Source organism: Schistocerca americana, chromosome 1 (genome assembly GCF_021461395.2).
Source record: "Schistocerca americana isolate TAMUIC-IGC-003095 chromosome 1, iqSchAmer2.1, whole genome shotgun sequence".
Lineage (NCBI taxonomy): Eukaryota > Metazoa > Arthropoda > Insecta > Orthoptera > Acrididae > Schistocerca > Schistocerca americana.
In genome coordinates this window covers 219,232,877-219,259,988 of record NC_060119.1, presented here as the reverse complement: position 1 = coordinate 219,259,988, position 27,112 = coordinate 219,232,877, and the positions used below count along the sequence as shown (strand labels likewise).

At 42.8% G+C, this 27,112-nt stretch overlaps 1 protein-coding gene across 1 annotated transcript in view; it reads left to right on the top strand.

Moving 5' to 3' along the window:
- The window catches only part of LOC124620491, a 274,372-nt gene that overhangs the window by 175,301 nt on the left and 71,959 nt on the right, over window positions 1-27,112 (top strand). The window contains exon 11 of the mRNA XM_047147076.1: window positions 24,491-24,670. Within this exon, the coding sequence (XP_047003032.1) occupies window positions 24,491-24,670 (180 nt within the window). The remainder of the gene's footprint in view (window positions 1-24,490; window positions 24,671-27,112) is intronic.

Sequence of the window (27,112 nt, the reverse complement as noted above, 5' to 3'; positions counted from 1 at the left end):
AACTTGTTACATTAGTTATTGAACCTCTCGTATATACGTGGCCCTCTAAAATAATCTATCCGCTCAATAATGACAGAGCAATGCAGGAACAAGATTCAAGCCCAACTATACATGCACGTCACTTTTGTGGAGTAAGGATAGGAAATTAACTCGAAAGAATGTAACAAACAGATTTTTTAAAGTATGACATATATCGTTTTACAATAACTCAGTTAAATATGTGACAGTATTGTTATATAATACCTCCCGACGACAGTTGTTCAACTTTTTTTTTGTTACATACCTTCAGTTCAGATGAGAAGCAGCTAATTCTACAAATAATCAGGGAGCCAATATAATTCTATCCATTCTACGCGTGCTTTATTCTCATGAAGATTTCTAAAGACGAAATGTGATCTGGTATTAGTCCATGAATGGAAGTAAATAGTTTTTATATTTAAGGGCTGTTCTCGTTAATTTGAAAGAATTACGAAACTGAGGTTGCCTTAACTAGTGTATGAGCAATACTTCTAAATAAGATTGCACAGAACGGAAACTCCAGGTTGGAATATCAACAATGGAAGGGAAAGGATAGACTGCTACTCACCGTAAATATGGTACGCCCAGTTGCGGACAGGCACAACCAAAGACTTTTACACACCTTTCGGTCAAAGCCTTCTTCTGAAAGGGAAATACACACGCACACACATTCATTCACACAAGTAAGCGCACGTCGCCCACACAAAAGCGCCATCTCCTGCATCTCGGACCGAAATGCCGCACCCGACAGGACATACCTCCTCGGGCTGTGCAAGATCATACCGTCAAATCGTGTACCTGGGGACAAGAAGAATCGCATCCCAGTGAAGAGTGTTGCAGCCCACGCCCTCGTCGATGGACCTTGTGTGTTTTTTGGATGTTCACTTAATTTTAGCTTGGACATAAACGATACTTTCTCACATGGAAATGGATGGTTCACTGTAGCTACAGTGAGAGGTGGTAGTGGAGTGTGTAGTGTACCAGTACTTGAAAGTTTTAATGACAGAGATGTAATTGCCTATCGTACCTACCATATGTTTGAACTTGCTAATAAAGACTTTGGTAAATCTGCTTATGATTGAGACAGAATGTAGGCTTCTTCACAACAAGAAAAGCATCCACATGGAGAGAGCGACGACGATTAGAGCGTCACTGACTGTCAGTACAACAACCGTGGTTGCGGCTTCCCAGGACGCGGGGGCCAGCTGTGGTTCGCGAAATAGTACTGCATTTATGTTTAAAGTCTGTGTGTTCTTCGAGAATTTCGTCTGGTTATCTTCTTGTATGACTATTTATTTCCAATTTTTCGTGAACGTTCATAGTAAGTCTTTCGAAAGGACTTACTAATGAACACAAAAATTTAACAGGACATAGAAGATGCTCCACTGAACACTTTGAGGCAGGGAACCTGAGGTTGGAGAAGCCAGCTTAAGGAGATAGTAGGAATAAAATGACATTAATGTGGACTTTCTTATTTACTTTACCTGTAGTTAACTTCAAATACCATCACAGTCAACATAACATTTGTAGTGTATCTTACAAAATGTGCTGAAACTGACGGCTACCAACCTCAATGCAAGCATGACATTGAGGAAATCGATTCTGACGCATGCTAACAAATACCCGTGCTGTGTTTCGAATCACATCACAGGCAGCAACAATTCTGGCAACTAATTCCACCTCTGTATCCATTGGGGTCTCATTCACAAGTGACTTTAGATATCTCCACAGGAAATAACCAAGGATATTCAGCTCAGGTGACTTTGTAGGCCATGGAACAAGACCTCCCGATCCAATCCAGCGGCCGATGTGGCCGAGTGGTTTTAGGCGCTTCAGTCCGGAACCGCGCTGCTACTACAGTCGCAGGTTAGAATCCTGCCTCGGGCATGGATGTGTGTGATGTCCTTAGTTAGGTTTACGTCGTTCTAAGTCTAGGGGACTGATGACCTCAGATTTCAAGTCCCATAGTGCTTAGAACCATCCAATCCACCGACCAGGAAATACAGCATTGATGTGGTTGCGGTCATCCACACCGAAGTGAGGCTGTGCATCGTCATGTTGTATCCGTTCCTCTCACGAGCAGCCAAGGATATATTCTCCAATAACTCAGGTACAACTCCTTGCACGAACCTCAAGTAGAGGCGGCCATTCAGACAGCCAGCTGGAAGATATGGCTCAGTGAGACTGTCGCCTACAGTTCCGGCCCAGATATTCACAGCGAAACGTACTCGATAGTATGAATCTACTACGGCGTGACGGTTTTCCTCACCCCACACATGTCTATTCCTGCTGTTCGATATACTGACACGATCAAATGAGGCGTCCCGTGGTGCAAATTCAGTCACCAGTATCGTGTGGACTCGTTGAGTGTGACACGGGTGTGATTGTTCTTTGTGGAGTACCTGCCACACGGCAGTATGTGCAGTCCCCATTTCACTTGCAATACGACGAGCACTTGTAGCACGGTCTGTTGCAACACGTTCCAGCATTTCCTCTTTAAGATAGAGTGTGCGAATGGTCCTCATGTTGTCAGGTCCCTCGTTTTTTGTTTCCAATCAATGAATCAGTCTCCCGCATTCGTCGATCGAGAGAAATAAACACACGTTTTGACGGATGATGCCTGTTAGGCAGTCGTTCCCTGTACACCCTTGCTGTAGCGAGAGCATTGAAATGTACTTCCCCATACTTAAGGTGCATTTCAGTTAGTTCTGCGGAACTGTGTCGGTACTGCTCCATCGTATTGTACTGTACGTCTCTGAATAGCGCTGAGTAATGCATGGGTCTGTCGTTGATTCATAGCGCGTTCTGTCATGGGACAATGTAATTACGATACAACAGAGTAATCTTATGGACAAAAAAGTAAACAAAACCTACAAATGACTTCCAAGTAATTAGGCTCGTCCTCCTTGTTTCCTTGCAGGAAATAAAGACTGTGCTGTAAATAAACAGCGCAGCACGTGGAAACTCCTACACATGTTAATTGCAAATAAAGTGGAAAGCAGTAATGCTAGATAAGCAATAGACAAGGTTAGTTCGATATCTACTTAAGCTGGCTTATTCGACCCCAGGTTCCCTGCCTCAAATTATTCAGTGGAACATTCTCTACGTCCTGTTACATTTTTACGCGCTCTTGCGGAAACATCCTGTGTATTAATGCCAGATAATATCCAAGCGAAATTTTAAATAAACACACAGATTTTAAACGTAAACACTACCTCAAAAACTTTACTGAAATTATAGAAGATGAAAATGACAGTCATATAGAAAACAAAACATACACAGACTATACATAAAATTGAAAGGAAAATAAAAACAACGAAGTGTAGCATCATCTCTACTAAAATGTATACACTTTGTAAACACACAGCATTGTAGTAAAAGACTGTCAAAATATTGAACTGTCAAAATATCCGTTAAAAACTTATTTTCTACTTTTTGTAACTACGAAAAATATTATATTTACCACAAATTGATAGAAAAAATTTACAACAGATGCAATATGGTCGTCGCTTCCAGCTGGGCTTAAGTACCAATGCAAATGTAAGTATAAAACAGTCACGATTTGTATATACATAATCTTGCCAGTGGTATCTGCGCCGGTCTCTTGATAATGGAAATTAGGCCAAAACAGGCCAGTCTTGTAAAATTTTAAATACGAGTACATTAACTTATTGCAGCTAGTTTTGGACGTTTCATTTTAGTTTAATATTTTATCTCTCTTATTTCTTCAGTTTTGCACATTCCACGTGTAAGACGATTCGATGTTGTTCCTCTGTTTCATTATAACGTGTTTAGAGCAGGTTGTCTTTGGAATCAGCTCAGTGACAATGCTTATCCAATCAATTTCTGTGATTGGGCAAAATTGATTCTCTAACAGAGAAGCCTCTTTTTCCCCAATTTGCCCACAAATCGTTGGATTAAAGGGATCACAATTACAATATTTCACAGTTTGCAGTGTTATATACTGTCGAAGACATACATAGAGTCGAGTGACTATAATACACACAGCGACTCATTTCTTGAAAGACATATTTCATGGTTAATTGCATGGTTTAAAATTGCTCTAGGTGTAGAGACAAATATTGTAAAATATGTGGCTTTTAATTGAACATGATCCCAGCACATATCTCTGAGACGACTTCACTTCCCATACATCTTTCCTTAAGTGCAAACTTGGAAATGAAAGACATTTAGTTTTGCGATTACAGGTTTCTATTTCTTCCTTTATCTCCCTTTAAAAAAACGATAAAAACGTGGGGTTAGTCGTTGTGTGGCCATGTTGGTCACCAGATCAAGGGCACTAGCTAAGACTGGATGAGAAGCTATGGACTATGGCTGTGAAGAAACCGCGCCAAGCTTCAAGCGATGTTCGTGTGATAACGTCTACTAGGAGGCTAATTTTCAATTTTCAGACTGTACTAAAAGTACGTCATATTTACCACCGTCAACTAATGTCGTGCACCATGACGAAATATTTCCTGATCTCCAAAGCTGTTACTATCTCCTCCAGCATGAACTTCTCAATTTCTGTATGGTATTTGGCATTATAAAGGATTAACCTTGACAAGAGAACATTAAATGAACCACGTGCAACTTGTAAAGAAACGGCAAATCCTCTAAAACCAATGAAGAGCACAACTTTATCTCATGTGGGACCAAGCGACACTCATTACAACAGATAAGAGTATTGCCTCAGCCTGCCAACAGTATTTCTTTTCAAACGTGGGATTCTCACGCCAAGATAAGCTGTATCTATCTAACTAATTTGTTTTACAAACGTATCAATCACTATTTTCTCTTTTTTACAGCATGCTGGATGTCGCGTGACTGGACATCACGTGTATTAACGGCACAAGCTACATGCGGAATTATAATTGATCTCTGTCCTACCTTTGTGCAAGGATTAAATAATTTCGAACATTTATCTACCAGTAATCAAATAGACGAAAAGATTTCTTCATGTAATCAGCAACTCAAACTATTGTTTCTGTTAGTTTAGACTGATGAAGAACCTGTAATGTGATTGCATAGCGCCTATGAAGGATTTTTTCTTCTTTTTAAATGAGTGCTAAAGTTGACAGTGAAATTTTAGTGAGTCTGTGCACGACACTCATTACAACCGATAAGACTACTGCCTGAGCGTGCCAGCAGTTGCAATAATCTTGAGCAACGTTATGTTCTTAGCCATATATGTTGCTAACATCAAAACTGAACTTTTTGGTTAATTTATCTCTGATATGTAGTTTCATTGTTGTTGCGCAATACGTGTTTGCAGGTTACCTTACGGTGTGTGGCGGAGTGTACATTCGTACGTCTCTCGTTTCCCCCTTTTCGTGTTCTATTTACGAATTACGAAGAAGATCTGTCGGGAAACTTCTGCCTGATTTCTCCAGCAATGTCAGCAAACGAGTTCTATGTTGTGAGAAGTAATTTGTTGTACGATTGCTGTTGGGACATAAGTTCTCGGAATGTCAACAACAATCCCTTCCGTACGAGCAACTCCCCTCTTGTATCCTCTGCGACTGGAGTTTATTGATCATCTCCGTAACGCTCTCTCTCTTACTGAACCAACACGTGACGACATGTCTTGTTTTCAGTTGGATCTTCTCTGTGTTCTGTAGTAGTTCCGCGTGGTAGCGGTCCCAGACTGTTGAGCAGAACGAAAGAATCGGTTGGACGGCTATTTGGTGTATTATGTCATTTGGTGAAGCGTCGTTGTGGATTACATCACGGGCCATTAAAATTGCTACACCACGAAGATAACGTGCTACAGACGCGAAATTTTACCGACAGGAAGAAGATGCTGTGGTATGCAATTGATTAGCTTTTCAGAGCATTCACACATGGGTGGCGCCGGTGGCGACACCTACAACGTGCTGACATGAGGAAAGTTTCCAACCGATTTCTCATTCACAAACATCAGTTGACCGGCGCTGCCTAGTGAAACGTTGTTGTGATGCCTCGTGTAAGGGGGAGAAATGCGTACTATCACGTTTCCGACTTTGATAAAGGATTGTATCGCGACATTGCTGCTCGCGTTGGTCGAGACCCTTACTGTTAGCACAATATGGAGTCGGTGGGCTCAGGAGGGTAATACGGAACGCCGTGCTGGATCCCAACGGCCTCGTATCACTAACAGTCGAGATGACAGGCATGTTATCCGCATGGCCGTAACGGATCGTGCAGCCACGTCTCGATCCCCGAGTCAACAGATGGGGACGTTTGCAAGTCAACAACCATCTGCACGAACAGTTCGACGAAGTTTGCAGCAGCATGGACTATCAGCTCAGAGACCATGGCTGAAGTTACCCTTGACGCTGAATCACAGACAGGAGCGCCTGCGATGGTGTACGCAACGACGAACCTGGGTGCACAAATAGCAGAACGTCATTTTTTCGGATGAATCCATGTTCTGTTTACAGCATCATGATGGTCGCATCCGTGTTTGGTGACATCGCGGTGAACGCACATTGGAAGCGTATATTCGTCATCGCCATACTGGAGTATCACCTGGCGTGATTGTATGGGGTGCCATTGGTTACAGGTCTCGGTCACCACTTGTTCGCATTGACGGCACTTTGAACAGTGGACGTTACATTTCAGATGTGTTACGACCCGTGGCTCGACCCTTCATTCGATCCCTGTGAAACTCTACATTTCAGTAAGATAATACACAATCGCATGTTGCAGGTCCTGTACGGGCCTTTCTGGATGCAGAAAATGTTCGACTGTTGCCCTGGCCAATACATTCTCCAGATCTCTCACCAATTGAAAACTTCTGGTCAATGGTGGCCGAGCAACTGGCTCGTCGCAATACGCCAGTCATTACTCTTGATGAACTGTGGTATCATGTTGAAGCTGCATGGGCAGCTGTACCTGTACACGCCATCCAAGCTCTGTTTGACTCAATGCCCAGGCGTATCAAGGCCGTTATTACGGCCAGAGGTGGTTGTTCTGGGTACTGATTTCTCAGGATCTATGCACCCAAATTGCGTGAAAGTGTAATCACATGTCAGTTCTAGTATAATATATTTGTCCAATGAATACCTGTTTATCATCTGCATTTCTTTTTGGTGTAGCAATTTTAATGGCCAGTAGTGTAGACTGTCACTGTTTCTAGAGACTGATAGGTATCATGTAACGGAATAATACTGGAGCCTTGCGGCAGTTTTTCCGCAAGTATGGTCCACTTTTTATGTTGACAGTCTACCTTCAGTCATTGTACAAAGTGCCGATGTTCAGCAGATTTGGATGACTTTCGCCAAAATTTTCTATCGAGCTAAGTGGCGCTGTGGTTAACACAAAAATTCGCATTTGGGAGGACAACGGTTCGATTCTGTGTCCAGCCATCCAGATTTAGGTTCTCCGTGCTTTCCCTAAAATTCTCCAGGTTAATTTTTGGAACTCTCGTTTGAAAGGGTACTGCCGATTTCCTTCCCTGTCCTCAAATCAATCTAAGCTTGTGTTACATCTCTAATGACCTCATCTCAACAGAACGTTAAACCTTAATCTTTCATTCTTTAATAATTTTATGGTGTATAAGGCCCTTTGACGGAAAAATATCATTTGCGAATAGGCTCACAGTGCCTGTGACTTTTTGTACCATATCGTCTACGCAGCAGTAGTAATAGTCATACACGCTCGCTTGGTATGCGCCCAAAGTTGATTTTACATCTAACGGATGCTCTCTGCCCTCTCCCCGTTAAGACGTGCTGAGTTCTTTCCTACCTGAAAGTCCTGTCGATTCTTAAAAATGGTTCAATGGTCCATTATTGTTTGCCACAGTGCGAAAGTGTATGTGAACCCCATTCGGACGCTCATGGATAAGGTGTCATTTCGGACCGCCATCAACTACCTTCCCAATCTCATGGAGGGACATAGCTGGATGACATTCGCAGATTAATACTCATTTAACAAAGATTGCCCACCCCCGTAGCCCACGTTTTTAACTTACGCCACGGCGGTGGCACACGACTCTGAGGTAAGCCTGGTGGTGAAAAATTATCACTTACAGTATCTGGCCGGCAAGTGGAGCAAAAGTGGTGTCGTAAAGTTTCTTATCACCACTGTTGGCGCCAGTGTCATGTATTAAATACCAACCTCTCCACAGAGTCTCATGCGGTGAGAGCGTGCGACATTGTTGAAGGTAATGCGTCCATCGGATAGGAACGTTAAGGTCGGCGGCCCCCTTGGTGCTATTCGAGAGGAGCAGTTTGTGTACCGGCATCGGTTTCCATCCTCTGCCTTCCTTTCATACATAACGACAAAAACACAATTCTACAATGTACAAGTACTTAACACGCATCGCAATCGTCTACATCATTCATACTAGACAGATGCACGCTTGACACTTCATAACAGGGCAGCGGAAGCGGCAAACCATCTACAGTAGTGACTTGCCATCAGTGGCGATGCAGGATTGTTACATCTGCTGCCTTACAGTAATTTCCCGAGTGTGAAACCACTTTGACTTTTGAAACGAAGTAGTACATTTATTTCGATTTGGTACTCCACACCTTGCACATCAGCTGATGTTTGCAATCTTTTCCGGTCATTTTTAGACAATCCGGTTATATTTGTGTCGTTCACTCATGCTTTTTGATGCAGCATGAGTTTTGAGGGAGCCATCAGCCTTAAAGAGCTAATTAGAAAAAATGAACTGATACATTTTTCAAGAAATGACAGTTTTATTACCAGAAATTGTATAAATTGCGAACGATGGAAGGTGTGTTAGTTCTGATACTTTTCTACGGACTACACGTTTTGTTATGATTTTTAACACAAATCTATGAAGAAATTATATTCGTTTGTAATAATGGACAAGATCAACCAAAAACGTTGGACACGTCCCGCATCTCAAGAGCTATTAAAAATGCAAAGGTAAACTGGGTGGTAATCTTGAGTTCACACAATATAGGGTTGAAGAAATGTTCAACCATTCACAAAGCAGAAGATTCTATGGCACTCCATTCGTTGCTAAACAGTAGCTCGCTGGTTCAGATGGTTCTAAGCACTGTGGGACTTAACATATGAGGTCATAAGTCCCCTAGACTTAGAACTACCTAAACCTAATTAGCCCAAGGACATCACATACATCCATGCCCGAGGCAGGATTCGAACCTGCGGCCGTAGCAGCCGCGTGGTTCCAGACTGAAGCGCCTAGAACCGCTTGGCCACAGTGGCCGGCCCCGCCTTACAGGCATACAATAGTTTCAATACCAACAATCCGACAACCAAATTTGTATGCAATTCCTTTAGGTTAAAATCCACAAGTGTTTTCATTGGTTATAAGAAAGACTGGGGTATTACTGAGGACGTTGTACATGCGCTAATTTTTTTTAAAAAATATCCGCTTGAAACAACTCACGCACGAAACTTATAGAGCATTAAACATACATGATAACGAATTTCTTACATTAATAGTCACATTTTCTTACTTTCGTACTTGGAAAAAGCTGTGCTCCTAATGGGTAGAAAATTATGATCTTTCACAATAATCTTGATCCTCCAGTATAGTGCATCTGTAAGATAGAATTATCTTAAACGAATATCTTTGGTCCTACTTTCTAATTCAATGTTTTCGTACCTTAGATTGCTGACGAAATATCTATAATGAAAACGAAAGAAGTTAGAGCATTTTAATCAACTCGGTTTGGTAATTGGTAGCGTTCGAACCTGGTGTTCATGGTGCAATACCACGTATTGGATGTAAATCATTCAACTTCCGTGAAGCTGTAGTCATTTGTTTTTCTGTACAAGTACAACACATCTACTGATTTCCGTCCCATTCGGACAATCTCCGCATGGTATACAGGCCTTTTTTCCTTCCTTGGTGTTTAAAATATGGCGTGAAAAACTTTGATAACAATTAACATTCTACATCTCAACATGGTCACCTTCTACCAAAGAAAGACCACTTAGTTGGTGCCGTCACTGTAGAACGTTTGACTTTCTTGACAGAGCCACGATCTCATTTCTGCTTGCACAGCTTCATCACTATGGAAGTGAAGTCCTCTAAGGTATTCTTTAAGTTTTGGAAACAGATGAGAATCGGATGGCATTGTCATGTTGAAGCAGAGGGTATTACATGTCCATGATGGATGAACTCTTCGAATTCGAAGCTCGAATACACTATACTGTTTCTCACCCATCGACGTAGTTATGTCACACACCTTCGTGTAACATGCTACAATTCGGAGCCTTCTAAAGGCAAATCGTAAGGTTGCAATGAAGAGTAAAGTTCAAATGGCTCTAAGGCACTATGGGACTTAACATCTGAGGTCATAAGTCCCCTAGACTTAGAACTACCTAAACCTAATTAGCCCAAGGACATCACATACATCCATGCCCGTGGCAGGATTCGAACCTGCGACCGTAGCAGCAGCGCGGTTCCGGACGAAGAATAAAGATGCAGAATGTTGATAATATTTGCTCTATTTAAAAAGCTTTAAGAGTCTCTACATAAAAGACGAACTTTTGATAGTGGGCTGATTCCGCCTACCTTTCTTTGGTAGGTTTTTTAGAAGGTTCATGGATGAGAGTTCATTACTCGGTTTCACTTTCCAGCGTTGAACTTTACTTGTAGGATTAAATTTATTTATTCCAGTATGACCAGTTTGTGTATCAAGAAGTTCCGTTACTGGAACGCGATATTAACTTCGTCTTGCAGTTTGGTTCACGAAGTATCCGAATGCAATAAAGGAACTTCGTCAAATAAATGTGCCACACAGATCGTGAGGTACTCCCTATATACTACAGAATTTGATTTGTGTTTTCTTTAAGACATACACTGAAGCTCCTAGGAAACTGGTACAGGCAAGTGTACTCAAATACAGAGATATGTAAACAGGCAGAATACGGCACTGCAGTCGGCAACGCGGGTCTGGCGCAGTTGTTAGATCGGCTACTGCTGCAACAATGACAGGTTATCAAGATTTAAGTGACTTTGAACGTACTGTTATAGTCGGAACACGAGCGATGGGACACAGCATCTCCGAAGTAGTGATGAAGTGGGGATTATCCCGTACGGCCGTTTCACGAGTGTACCATAATTATCAGGAATCCGGTGAAACATCAAATCTCCAACATCGCTGCGGTCGGGAAAAGATCCTGCAAGAACGAGACGAACGGCAACTAAAGAGAATCGTTCAACGTGGTAGAAGTGCAACCCTCCGCAAATTGCTGCAGATTTCAGTGGGCGATTTCAATGCTGGGCCATCAACAAGTGTCACCGTGCGAACCATTCAACGAAACATCATCGATATGGGCTTACAGTGCCGAACTCCCACTCGTGTTCTCTTGATGACTGCACGACACATAGCTTTACGCCTCGTCTGGGCCCGTCAACACTGACATTGGACTGTTGATGACTGGAAACATGTTGCCTGGTCGGCCGAGTCTCGTTTCAAATTGTATCTAGCGGATGGACGTGTACAGGTACGGAGACAGCCACATGAATCCATGGATCCTGCATCACAGCAGGGGACTGTTCAAGCTGATGGAGGCTCTGGCTGTGTAATGTTGTGGGGCGCGTGCAGTTGGAGTGATATGAGACGCCTGATACGTCTAGATACGATTCTGACAGGAAGCACGTATTTAAGCGTCCTGTCTTATCACATGAATCCATACATGTCCAATGTGCAATCCGGCGGACTTGGGTAATTCCAGCAGAACAATGCGATGCCTCACACGTCTCGAATTGCTACAGAGTGGCTCCAGGAACAGTCCTTTGAGTTTAAATAGTTCCGCTGGCCACCAAACTCACCAGACATGAACATTATTGAGCATATCGGGGTGCCTTGCAACGTGCTGTTCAGAAGAGATCTCCACCTCCTCATACTCTTATGGATTTATGGACAGACCTGCAAGATTCATGGTGTCAGTTCCCTCCAGCACTACTTCAGACATTAGTTGAGTACTTTCCACGTCGTGTTGGAGCACTTCTGTGTGCTTGCGAGGGCCCTAGATGATATTAGGCAGGTGTACCAGTTTCTTCGGCTCTCCAGTGCAGTATCTACTGCCTACGTCCGTAGTCTATCATGGACGAGAAGGTGAAAACCCTTAGTGCACATATGCACTGGACTACTAGTAATAAAAGCGAATAAGTGCATGCGAGGAATGACAAGTAACATGTACCGAATATCTGTGCTCTGACGTCTGCTCAGCAGCAATCGCTGCACATGCGGTTCTGTAGACATAGAGGTAGAGTCAAGTGTTTTGGATAGCCCTTGGGCTGAAGACCATTTTTGTATCCAACTGAAGAATCGTCATAGTGCCGTTATCCTACAGTATAGGGACAAAATATGAATATTACACACTTCTTCCTGCTTAGGCAAATGCTTCAAATCGGTTGCTTTTTTTTCATCTGATGTGGTCGACGGCGAGTCCTCAAGAACTTATCGAGTCACCATCAATCCATAGGAGGTTCCTTAGCAAAACCCCGCGAAAGGTTTTTATTTCATTTTTTCTTGCCAAAACCAAATCGAAGATTCCCAGACAGCTATGCATAACAAACAGATGAAATTTTTACTATGCATTCCTGAGATCCCATTGTTGAACTACCTTGAAGATTTTCTTGATACCTTTATCCGTTTCCGAGATACAGGGATCTAAGTTACCATAGATTAACAGGTAAAATACGCACGTTAAACCAACTTTGAGGTGGAAACATACTTTTTAAAGTGACGTAGCTGGGAAAAAAATGGTGTGAAGTGCCTCTTTTATCACCAGTACGGTTTTGGAGAAAGATATAGGCACAGCAGCTGTTGAACACAGTCGGCAGTGACAGTACAATGCTAGGAAAAGAGAGAAGGAGACACTAGTAGTGGGAGAGAAATTAAGAGACGAAGAAATTGGATGTAGGTGAGAGGTAGTGATAACGATACAGAGAGTCCTTGACGACGAGGGAGAGAGTGATAGTGACAATGAGAAGAGACAACAGCTGTGGGAAGGATAAAGTGAGATAGAGAGAGAGCAAGAGGGAGACAGTGAGAGTGACAGGAGACAGTAGTAAGTGGACAGAACGAAGGAGACAGAGAGACACAAAGAGGTAATGACAATGTGTTGTGCTGAATGGCTGAGTGAGAAGGGCAAGTGGGAGTGGCTGGGGTATGAACGACTTACAGCGATGGACTAGTGGGTGTGAGGGGCTTACAGTTAGGGGAGGCTGTGGGAGTGACAGATGAGTTGCATGCTAAAAAAGGCACGAATATATTCGCAAGCAAAAATTTTTGGGAAAATCTGTATGAGTGCTGAGGAAGGTACAATGAGACGGTACCCAATTTTCAGTCACAGTCTTTTACCCGGAGCAGATTCGCCTTTTGTGCGCTCAGATAGGAGCATTTTATCGCTGTTGTGTTCTTTATTACAGGAGCTCGATACACCATGGTGACTGAAAAAGACAGTGAATAGGTACTTCGAAAAAAAAACGGTATGATGGTCGAAATGACTGCTATTGGTACTTTATTCAAAAATGGTTCAAATGGTTCTGAGCGCTATGGGACTTAACATCTGTGGTCATCAGTCCCCTAGAACTTAGAGCTACTTAAACCTAACTAACCTAAGGACATCACACACATCCATGCCGGAGGCAGGATTCGAACCTGCGACCGTAGCGGTCACGCGGTTCCAGACTGAAGCGCCTAGAACCGCACGGCCACAACTGCCGGGGGTACTTTATTCCAGCGTTCATTTATCATATCTGAAATAGTTAGGGATTCATGCAATCCAGTAACGTCGTACTCCACTAAACGCCCGTGTTGCTATATTTAGACAGAATATTGAAACATGTGAGAGAAAAGGCAGCGTCTGATGGGGGAGACAGTGCAAAGTGGTACAGTTAGACTTTCTTGAACGAGGACGGTCGATTTTGCTTCGCAGAGTACCAACCAGATTTTCCCCTGACTCAGACCGTTCACCCTGCTGAAGTACTTCCTTGAGGTGTAATTCGTGCCTCACGCACTTCTTGCGTGACCTATAACACGCTGACCAGAGCAGTGTAGATCTTGTCGGCGCCAAGAGCGTTTCATTTGCATTGAATACGGCAACACAAAAATCGCCCTTGACAAAAGCATCCAATTTTCAAAGGTGTCCTAAATATCCACATATTGTCTGTGCACTGGGGTGGCTCTGAAATGGATTACCTTCATTCATATTTTCTTCTACTTCCAAATGCCCTCGCTTTTCCACGGCTAATCCCTTAGTCTTTGCATTCGCGTTGTAATCAAGCTCGCAGCAGTATGACCTGCATACACCGTGATTTATTTGTTTATTGGTCGCATTAACTATTCGCACATTAAGTATAAATTATAGCAATGAGTGGATGCAGTAGATCAACTAAAACATGAGGTAATACAGATATGCTGGAACGAAGTGTTAGATTAACAGTGATGAACTCTGGAGGTCGTTTATTTTCGTTGTTACATGGGTCTGCATTTAAAAAGCGTCAGGAAATGCATTAATTTTTGAAACAATGTTTGCCTGAGACAAATAGCAAGGTAAGGTTTTGGAATGCTACAGTTGCTTCCATGCAATAAAATACACTCCTGGAAATTGAAATAAGAACACCGTGAATTCATTGTCCCAGGAAGGGGAAACTTTATTGACACATTCCTGGGGTCAGATACATCACATGATCACACTGACAGAACCACAGGCACATAGACACAGGCAACAGAGCATGCACAATGCCGGCACTAGTACAGTGTATATCCACCTTTCGCAGCAATGCAGGCTGCTATTCTCCCATGGAGATGATCGTAGAGATGCTGGATGTAGTCCTGTGGAACGGCTTGCCATGCCATTTCCACCCGGCGCCTCAGTTGGACCAGCGTTCGTGCTGGACGTGCAGACCGCGTCAGACGACGCTTCATCCAGTCCCAAACATGCTCAATGGGGGACAGATCCGGAGATCTTGCTGGCCAGGGTAGTTGACTTACACCTTCTAGAGCACGTTGGGTGGCACGGGATACATGCGGACGTGCATTGTCCTGTTGGAACAGCAAGTTCCCTTGCCGGTCTAGGAATGGTAGAACGATGGGTTCGATGACGGTTTGGATGTACCGTGCAATATTCAGCGTCCCCTCGACGATCACCAGTGGTGTACGGCCAGTGTAGGAGATCGCTCCCCACACCATGATGCCGGGTGTTGGCCCTGTGTGCCTCGGCCGTATGCAGTCCTGATTGTGGCGCTCACCTGCACGGCGCCAAACACGCATACGACCATCTTTGGCACCAAGGCAGAAGCGACTCTCATCGCTGAAGACGACACGTCTCCATTCGTCCCTCCATTCACGCCTGTCGCGACACCACTGGAGGCGGGCTGCACGATGTTGGGGCGTGAGCGGAAGACGGCCTAACGGTGTGCGGGACCGTAGCCCAGCTTCATGGAGATGGTTGCGAATGGTCCTCGCCGATACCCCAGGAGCAACAGTGTCCCTAATTTGCTGGGAAGTGGCGGTGCGGTCCCCTACGGCACTGCGTAGGATCCTACGGTCTTGGCGTGCATCCGTGCGTCGCTGCGGTCCGGTCCCAGGTCGACGGGCACGTGCACCTTCCGCCGACCACTGGCGACAACATCGATGTACTGTGGAGACCTCACGCCCCACGTGTTGAGCAATTCGGCGGTACGTCCACCCGGCCTCCCACATGCCCACTATACGCCCTCGCTCAAAGTCCGTCAACTGCACATACGGTTCACGTCCACGCTGTCGCGGCATGCTACCAGTGTTAAAGACTGCGATGGAGCTCCGTATGCCACGGCAAACTGGCTGACACTGACGGCGGCGGTGTACAAATGCTGCGCAGCTAGCGCCATTCGACGGCCAACACCGCGGTTCCTGGTGTGTCCGCTGTGCCGTGCGTGTGATCATTGCTTGTACAGCCCTCTCGCAGTGTCCGGAGCAAGTATGGTGGGTCTGACACACCGGTGTCAATGTGTTCTTTTTTCCATTTCCAGGAGTGTAGATATTTAAGTGAGGAATAAGACACTTAATTCCCCAAATTATTTGTATAAGTCTTTTTGCCCCTTCCTGTATTTTTTACATTCCAGAAGGATGTGACTGACTACTTGGAAAGATTGCTTGTGACAGTCGTCCTTCATTTTTATACTGTGGAGATGCCTTGATTGATATCTTTGCCCCAACGCATTTTAAAGGTACGTGTAGTATGCTATTTTCTGAGATTCAATTGAAAATAAAGAAATGTAGTTTTCGTGGGATCACAAATTGTATCTGCGCAAAAAATCTTCATCTGTCTGCATTGTGAACGAGTAGCTGTACCATTTGTCTTGAACATTTTTCTTGGCTAAAGGAATGAAACTAGTATAAGGTAGAACAGTTCTTTAGAAAGGGCATTTTGTAATACTGTATATGCATTATTAAGCATCCGATGTTACACCAGGTTAAGCCCCACCGCGAGTCTTACTCTTCATTACGTTAATATCTTCATGCTTAGCTTTGTCAACGCTTATTTCATTCAAAATGTCTATTATATATTTGTTAGTGTGACTCTAATTGGTACGATATTGCAATTTTTGTAGCTCACTTTAGTCTTTTTGCATTAAACATTTAAAAATTCTGATATTCCGTACTTTGTAGTTGCCATAATTGCCATCGCTGCAGCTATAAATATGGAGGCATTTTGTATCATTGAATGTGCAGTGGAAGGCATATCTTACTCATTCTGAACCTTAGATTCATTGGTGTAATTGGTTACACTGTATGAAACTCATTACTGGATACAAAGTCTTGATATATATTTGAGATTTCTGAGAACTGACATCAAAGTCATACCCTGAAACTGCAACATTATCATCTTGTAAAACGAGAGGTGTAATGTAACGCAATTCAGCAATGTTTCTGAGTAACAAGGATACTCGTATGACTGATCCGCTTCTCATATATAACGTATTTTCTAACTTTCCAGCTATCACAAGAAAGGATTATTAATAATCGCAGAGAGTCGTAGTGCATATATTTGTCAGCCAATAACTTCCGCTAGATACGAGGGAAATCCCAAAAGAAAGGTCTCCCATTTTTTATAAGTACATAGACCTGTTTATTTCTACAATGGTTTACATCAGTTTACAGCTTGAACATTTAGCTCTTTTTCGACATAATCACCATTTCCGTCGATGCATTTTTGTAGACGCTGTGGCAGTTTTTGTATGCCCATGTCACACAAGCTCGCCGCCATGCTGTTCAGAAAGTTATGAACCTCTTCTTTCACCTCGTCGTCGGAGCTGAATCGCTGGGACCACAATTTACGCTGACAGGTACTGTGAGACTCTGAAAAAACTCAAACGGGCAATTCAGAACCGGAGAAGAGGAATGTTGAGCAAGGGCGTACACATTCTCCATGACAACGCTCGCCCAACAACGCTTGGCAAACAGTTGTTCTCCTGCAACAGTTTCAGTGGAACAAATCACCTAAAAAACGAACAATACACCCATATTACAGCGTGTGAATGCATATACACTGAAGGTCCAAAGAAACTGATACACTTGCTTCATATCGTGGGCCCCCGCGAGCACGCGGAAGTGCCGCAACACGACGTGGATTCAACTAATGCCGAAAGTAGTGCTGGAGGGAACTGACACCACGAATCCTGCAGGGCAGTCCATAAATCCGAAAGAGTACGAGGGACTGGAGATGTCTTCTGAACAGCACGTTGCAAGGCACCCCAGATATGTTCATATCTGGGGAGTTTGGTGACCAGCGGAAGTGTTTAAACTCAGATGAGTGTTCCTGGAGCCACTCTGTAACAATTCTGGATGTGTGGAGCGTCGCGCTGTCCTGTTGGAATTGCACAAGTCCTCCGGAGTGGGCAATGGACATGAATGGATGCAGGATCAGACAGGATGCTAACGTGCGTGTCACCTGTCAGAGTCGTATCTAGACGTATCAGGCATTCCATATCACTCCAACTGCATACGCCCCACATCATTACAGAGCCTCCACCAGCTTGAACAGTACCTGCTGACATGCAGAGTCCATGGATTCATGAGGTTGTCTCAATACCCGTACACGTCCATCCGCTCGATATAATTTGAAACGAGACTTGTCCGACCAGGTAACATGTTTCCAGACATCAACAGTCCAATGTCGGTGTTGACGGGCTCGGGCGAGGCGTGAAGATTTGTGTCGTGCAGTGGTCCTGTAGTATATACATACTTTAAAGCTTCTATACCACTAGGCATCGTCTAAAGTAAAAATCCGGTATCAAACATGCACTGTCAAACAAAAACATCTTGCCAGAACATTTCAAGTTGGCATGTTGTACCGTCAAGGCACATTTCTAAACTAAGGGCAGCAGCTTTCACCTAGTTAAGATGGTACTATCCTGTAACGCATGTCATAACTTCCCATCATGCTGCTGTTTGTCCTGAATCTATGAACATTGTATGTCAAGTCCTAGGAAATTCTAAAAATGAATTCCCCACCAATGTTGCAACGTGTGTATCCATATTGAATATCTAGCAGAAACCATAAAACATACCGCTGCTAATTCAGATAAGTCGATGGCTGCTTCACAAGGAGCCATAGCTAAAATTGGCCCAGAAATGCCCCTTGAACACTTCCATCTTCTCATTTTAACCTTGACGCATTCCTTTCTTAAAGTGCGAAAAATCTACACTTCCTGTAAATTTGACAATAACTGCCCTCTATCCTCAAAGTGTAATACCCTGACGCAGTCTGTGATGTTACCCAACGAATGCTGCTCCTCCTTAAAGTATTTTGATTACGCCGCCGATGATTTCCTTTATTATTATCTTAAAGTAAACCTTAAGTTAAAGTTTCTTCCCGTTTGCTCCAAGTACTTCATTTCACAACCTGACACTTTATTTCATACACTTCCGATTTTCCCGAACGGTTCTCCTCTGTGACAACTGATAGCGAACTGGACCAGAGACAGAAGAATAAGATTGGCATTGAGGAGAAATGGATGGGAAAAGTTGAAGACTTCTGAAATAAAGTATTAAGATTGTGAGACGAATTATGTGTGTGAGAAATAAAATACGGTTTCGCAGCATAATAATAAGGAGAATGGTCCGTCGGCGGTGGTGAATCAACTTAGCAACATTCGTTGGGTAACATCGTAGACAGTATGAGGGTATTGCACTTTGAGGATGAAGGGTGGTTGCTGTCAAATATACAGGAAGTGGAGATTTTTTGCACTTTAAGAAAGGAATACGCCAGCGTGTTAAATGAGAAGACAGAAGCGTCCAGCGGGAATTTCTGGGGCAATTTTAGTTATGCCTCCTTGTGAAGCAGCCAGCAACTTATTTGAATTAGCGGCGTTAGGGTTTACGTTTTCCTCTCTCGGCCCTACATCTTCCGCAGTATATACGAATGCCAGTGGTTACCTCGTCTTTTAGACAACCTTTCCTCATGATGCAACCATCTTTCTTTTACTCGCTGAGTAAAAATAAACTTGCTGACAAAAAGAATTAAGCACCCAGACAGGAAAGAGGAAACAAAATGAATCGTGTGTGACGTTCCTCAGTGATCACAAAATCGAGACAAACTTACGAAGAACTTGACAGATAAGCTCACTTTGAGTATGACGCTACACCGACTCTAGCGTGGATGCGTGCAATGTCCGGCTGGGAAGGTGTCATAAACCCATTATATGTTCTACCGAGACAACAAAGACCACAACTGTTGTAACTGGTCCTTGATTTCCTGGCTACTGTTCCCACACATATTCTATCGGGGACAGATCTGGCTAATTTGCTGGCCACGGGGGGCCACGGGGGTTCCTCTGCGTCACACAGACAGTTGATAGACACACGTGGCGTCATGAGTAGCTTAGAAGTATATATCCTCGGAGTATTGAAGCAACTTAAATCAGTTAATAAAATCAAGTCTTCCGGTCCAGACTGCATACCAATTAGGATCCTTTCAGAGCATGCCGATGCAATACATCCATACTTAACAATATAGACAACCGCTCGCTCGACGAAAGATACGTAATCCGAAAAATTACAGGCCCATATCATTAATTTCGATATGGAGCACGATTTTGGAACATATATTGCATTCGAGCATTATGAGGCACCTCGAACAGAACTGTCCATTGACACACAGTCAGCACGGATTTAGGAGGCATCGTTCTTGTGAGACACAACTGACTCTTTACTCACACGAATGTTGAGTGCTATTGAAAAGGGATTTCCAACTGATTCCGTATTTCTAGATGTCCAGAAGACTTTTGACACTGTACCACGTAAGCGCTTATAGTGAATTTGCGTGCTTACGGAATATCATGTGACTGGATTCGTCATTTCCTGCCAGAGAGGTCACAGCTCGTAGGAACTGACGGAAAGTCACCGAGTAAAACAAATGTGATTTCTAGCGTTCCGCAAGGTAGTGTTATAGGCCCTCGGTTGTTCCTTATCTATATAAACGATTTAAGAGACATTCGGAGCAGACGCCTTAGGTTGTTTGCGGATCACGCTGTCGTTTATCGTCTAATAAAGTCATCAGAAGGTCAAAAAATTGCAAATCGATATAGAAAAGATATCTGGATGATGCGAAAATTGGCGGTTGACCCTGAATAATGAAAACTTTGACGTCATTCACATGAGTGCTAAAGGAATCCGTTAAACTTCGGTTAGACGATAAATCAGTTAAATCTAAAGGCCGTAAATTCAACTAAATACATGCGAACTACAATTAGGAACAACTTAAAGTGGAAAGAAAATGTAGACAATATTGCATGGAGGGCAAACCAAAGACTACGTTTTATTGGCAGAACACTTAGAAAATGTAAGAGAGCTGCTAAAGAGACTGCCTACACTACGCTTGCCAGTCCTCTTTCGGAGTACTGCTGAGCAGCCTGGAATCATTACCACATAGTATTAGCGGAGTACACCGAGAAAGTTCAAACAAGGGTAGAAATAGGCCTAGGGGAGTGAATGTCACTGACATGATACAGGATTTGGGACGGACATCATTAAAGCAAAGGCGTTTTTCGTTCCGACTATATCTTCTCACGAAATTTCAATCACCAACTTTCGCGTCCGAATGCGAAAATGTTTTGTTGACATCGACCTACATAGGGAGAAACGTTCATCATAATAAAATAAGGAAAATCAGAGCTCGGCCAGAAACACATAGGTGTTCGTTTCTTCCGCGCTCTGTTCGAGATTGGAATAATACGGAATCATTGTGAAGGTGGTTCGAAGAGTCCTCCGCCAGGTTTCGTGTGATTTGCGGAATATCCCTATAGATGTAGACGTAGATGTGTCATGTGTGAACGAGCACTGTCCTGTTGAAAAATGGAACCTCAATAATGTGGCATGAGAGGTAACACGTATGGACCCAGGATGCCCGTGACGTACCGTTGTAGTCAGAGTTACCTCAACTACAATCGCGGGTAACTTGGAGTCATACCTGAAGGTTTCCCGCGCTGTGATGCCAGGAGTAACACCGCTATGCCTCTCCCAAATCATCGGAATAATCGGATCTCCCCCGTCGCAGTGATACTCGATAGTTATCCGGTGAAGAGCAGAACCATGATTCAGCGCTGAGCACAATGCGACGCCTTTCATCAGTAGGTAATGCTTCCCGGTGATGTCTCCATTTTAAACGCTGCCGTCTGTATTGTAGTGTTAACGGCTGTACACGCATAGGAAGGCAATTCCTTAGTCTGGCTGCTGCGACTAACAGACTGTTGTACGAAGTCCACTAATTGTTCTCAGATGGCAGGAGCAGATGTGAAAGAATTACGATGTACTTGGTGTGTAACACGGCAGGCCCCCTTTGTGGTGGTCAGACGCCAGAACCTTGACGACAATAATGCCTAGTCTCAGGTTCCCACTGTCACATCCGTTTGCCCCACAAATCTTCATATTGCACGATTTGACCAGACGGTCAAATGGAGACCAACAACAAGGGCCCCTTCAAACTCTGTTAGGTGCCGGCAACGCTCTCTCTTACCAGTACGCATCACCTGCGTGTCCTTCACAGAGATGACTCATCATCTGTCACTGTGCAGATACCTTATTCACCCTATCAGGCTTCGTAACAACAGTAAACACGAACAAGGCAGATAAACTCCGGTCATGGTCGTGACTGCAGCTCCAATCATTTACACATCTGTCGACGGTTCGCACATGTTGTTGTTGTTGTCGTGGTCTTCAGTCCTGAGACTGGTTTGATGCAGCTCTCCATGCTACTCTATCCTGTGCAAGCTTTTTCATCTCCCAGTACCTACTGCAACCTACATCCTTCTGAATCTGCTTAGTGTATTCATCTCTTGGTCTCCCTCTACGATTTTTACCCTCCACACTGCCCTCCAATACTAAATTGGTGATCCCTTGATGCCTCAGAACATGTCCTACCAACCGATCCCTTCTTCTGGTCAAGTTGTGCCACAAACTTCTCTTCTCCCCAATCCTATTCAATACTTCCTCATTAGTTATGTGATCTACCCATCTAATCTTCAGCATTCTTCTGTAGCACCACATTTCGAAAGCTTCTATTCTCTTCTTGTCCAAACTATTTATCGTCCATGTTTCACTTCCATACATGGTTCAAATGGCTCTGAGCACTATGGGACTCAACTGCTGAGGTCATTAGTCCCCTAGAACTTAGAACTAGTTAAACCTAACTAACCTAAGGACATCACAAACATCCATGCCCGAGGCAGGATTCGAACCTGCGACCGTAGCGGTCTTGCGGTTCCAGACTGCAGCGCCTTTAACCGCACGGCCACTTCGGCCGGCTGCTTCCATACATGGCTACACTCCATACGAATACTTTCAGAAATGACCTCCTGACACTTAAATCTGTAATTGTAATCATTTCCCAATCTAATTCCCTCAGCATCACCCGACTTAATTAGACTACATTCCATTATCCTTGTTTTGCTTTTGTTGATGTTTATCTTATATCCTCCTTTCAAGACACTGTCCATTCTGTTCAACTGCTCTTCCAAGTCCTTTGCTGTATCTGACAGAATTACAATGTACGAAGCTATACTCACATTTGACTCCGTCGTCTGGTGCTTCAAGTTTTCTGTCAGGCCGTGCATATGACCACTATATTTCACTATTTCATAGGGTTATTTGCTTATTGTCAGTCCTCATTTACATCCTCACCTCTTCTAAAAATACGCACAGAAACAAGGTACAAGTTCTCTGCAAGAAATAATCATGCAGAAGAGGACAGACAACACGAAAATAATTAATCGCCAAACATAGTCGCCAAATACTTTCACCCGGCAGAATTATATTTTATACAGGCTGTTTCCGTAAGAGCGTGCAAGAATGTAACAGGACATAAAGAATGTTCCACTGAACAATTTGAGGTAGGATACCTGGGGTCGGAGAAGCCAGCTTAAGGAGGTATTAACGTAAACTTGTCTATCGCTTTGTCTAGCATTACTCTTTTCCATCTTTTTCCAGCTAACATGCGTACAAATTTAAACGTACCGTGCTGTTTATTTACAAGTACATTCTTTACTTCCTGCAAGGAAACGATGAGGTGGAGCCTGATTACTAGGGAGTATTTTCTGATCGATGGATTGGAAGGGGAGATTCTGTTCCGTGGCCTGCTATGTCACGTGAACTGAATCCCCTTGATTATTTGCTATGGGGGTATCTAAAGTCACTTGTGTATGAGACCACAGTGGATACGGAGATGGAATTAGTTGCCAGAATTGTTGCCTTTGATGTGATTCGCAACACACCAGGGGTATTTGTGAGGATGCCTACAACCTTGTTCACCGATGTTATGCATGCATTGATGGCCGTCAGTTTCAGCACATTTTGTGAGATATAGTACAAACGGTACGTTCATTGTGTTAATGATGGTATTTGCAGTTAACTGCAACTAATGTAAATGAAAAAGTACACAGTACTGCGATTTTATTCCTGTTATCTCCTTAATCTGGCTTCTCCGACCCCATGTTGCCTACCTGAAATTGTCCAGTGGAGCATCCCCTAAGTCCTGTTGAATTTTTGCACTCTCTTGAGGAAACACCCTGTACATGAAGTCATTTGTTAGCTCTCAAATCAAACTCTTAATAACGTCATTGCCTTGTAGGTGTCAAGCTACGCATTTATGTAAGGATGTCCTACAGATCTTAATACTCTGGGAAATAAGATAGTAATCACAACGTACATAAAAGACATTTAGGTCCAATTTTCATTATGGTATTTAATGACTTAAAACATGTTGCATTTTACAGTACCGAATGAAAGGGCTTACACATAATGGTAGAAAGGTTCTGTAATATGTTTAGGAATTAAAAGTACTAGTTGTCTGAAAAAAATAGACGGTACTGAAAGTCCATGATTTAGTCAGCAAAAACGGTTGCGCTTAGAGTTTCAAAAGCAAACTAAGGCTAGACTTATTTCTGCCTCATACATTTATGATATTTTTTGTTTCAAGAAAATATTAATGACTAGACGTGAACCTGTTTATGAACGGAAGCTAACTGTGTACACGCATTTGTATGCTGCAGGAATCACGTCCAAGCTGTCCCACCTGACCGACATGGGCGTAGCAGGTGTCTGGATATCGCCCGTGTACCCTTCGCCTATGAAGGACAATGGCTATGACATCTCCGACTTCAAAGGCATAGACCCAACGTTTGGTACCATGGAAGACTTGGATGAATTACTGAACAAGGCACATGCAGTCGGTAAGGTATATACATAAATATTCGTTTGTTTCACTTTGTAATAAAAACTCCTGAAATTTATGTCACATTAACAGACACATTATACAATAACTGAGTAATTCTGTAAAATTTGAAGATCAATTGAATCATACCAAGCTGGGTAGCAAAATTGCAGCATCATCAAGATGGGATGCGACAAAAGTTACAAAGGCGTGAAGTTACACATGCTTGAATATGTGAACGATTAATATTTCCGCGTGACAGCAGAAAGCAGATAGCAGTAATGCCTTCTACAATCTCTCTGTAAGGAAAGATAATGGAGTGGCTTTTTCATTAAGAAATCACATCTGAATATTGCTTCGTATCTTCAAAGTCTCATTCACATCATGGTTCAAGAAGACAACGCACAAACGCGTGTTGCCTTGCGAGAACCCCCACTCGTACTAAACCTCCAGAAATGTCTCTATTTAGTCGTTGAGTCCGCAGGTGTCGGTCTACAGTGCATACAGTATGACTGGTCATGCTTTCCCATCAGAGTTTTGTGATAATTAAGCCAGTTCATCCTTGGACTGACTTTGTGAGCCGCCGCGTAGGAATTCTTTTTTGGGCGAATAATTTGTACACGGGATGCCATTATGGTGCGTTTATTTAAGAAACACCGTAAAATTAGCTTGTTCACACCGATTATAAAGTATTTACCGTACTGTACTAAACAGGCACAGAGAATCAAATTTCCTTTTTTGCTATCCATTTAGAAGTCACAATTTTAATGGTCAACAGTGCAACGTATCTTTTGTTCAAGGAGAAACTTTCGACGCTGTTTACTAATCTCAGGTACTTTCGAGCATCAAAAAATGTGTGTGTGAATTCATAAGGGGCCAAACTGCTGAGATGGTCAGTCCCTAGACTTACACACTATTTAAACTAACTTAGCGGGTTTCGTGCATCACTGATGTGCTTGGTTAGTAAACAAAGTACACGGCAAATGATGCCATTACAACTACAGCTAGAATCTTTAATTGCTCCATTACGTAATACGTAAAATGTTAATTTTTATTTGAAAATTTGGATAATTAACAGCAGCTATGTTAACTGAACAGAGGTCGCACAGTGTGAGGGAAATTGCTGCTCTACGAGTTATACTCCGCTGGTTTTAACATTAGTTTTGTTGCTATTCTGTGGATCAGAAACGGCAAATGGACTCACAAGCTAACATATTACGTAGTCAATTATAAGCATATTTCTCTAATATGAGTCTGTGATTTACTTTAGTATAGTATACCAAGCAAACTTAGCAGTGAAATACATGTAGCATTAAAAATAATTTGAATATAATGGTTATAACATTTATTCAAATTTTGGTGATTTAGTACAATGATATGGACAAATCATTCAAAGATGTATACAATACACACAAATCAGATTTGTCAGTAACAGATTCGGCACGTGGATAATACCCATGCATTAAGATGCACGTCGTTGTTCTGGTCTGCAGTCCAAAGACTAGTCCGATGCAGTTATGCTAGTCTATACTGTGCAACCCTCTTAGTCTCTTGATAACTACTGAAATCTACATCCTTTTCATCTTGCTTGCTGTGTTGATGCCTTAACCTCCCTCTACAATTTTTACCCTTCATCGACTCTTATTTCTCCGTCTGCAATTTTTAGCTTTACCATGCCACTGTCTTCCTCTACAACTATTCACTCTTCGTCCACCCTTGGTCTCTCTATACATTTTTTTTTATCCTTAAGCAAGCCATCGTCTCCCTCTACAGGTTTTACCTTTTATAAGTACTTGGTCTCCCTGTACAATTATTACCATTCTTCTATGCTTGGTGTCACTCTACAATTTTCACCCTTCCAAACCTTGGCCTCCCTCTCCAATTCTTACCCTTCTTCAAGTCATGGTTTCTGTCTACAGTTTTTACCCTTCATATTTTCCTCCATTATCAAACTGACGATTGCTTGATACCTCAGGATGTGATTTATCAAAGATCATTTTTTTTAATAATGTCACAAAACTTTCTTTTCTTCTCATTTCGATTCAGTACGTCTTCATTGGCTACCGATCTTCCCATTTGATCTTAAGTATCCATCTGTGACATGAAAATACAAAAGCTTCCGTTCTCTTTTTGTCGAAACTGTTTGTCGTCTATGTTTCACTTTAATACACTCAAGACAGATTCCTATACAAAAGGCTTCTTATCAATTATATTCGATATTAACAAGTTCCTCTTTCCCAGAAATACTTTTCTTCGTATCACCCGTCTGCATTTTATATTTTCTCGACTTGGGGTCATAGTTAGTTATTTTGCTGTCCAAATGGTAAAACTCATCTACTATTTTTAGTTTCTCATTTCATGATTAAATTTCTTCAGTAAATCCTAACTTAACTCGACTGTATCCCATTACCCTCGCTTTACTTCTTTTGAAGATACTATCCTTTCCGTTCAAGTCATCTTT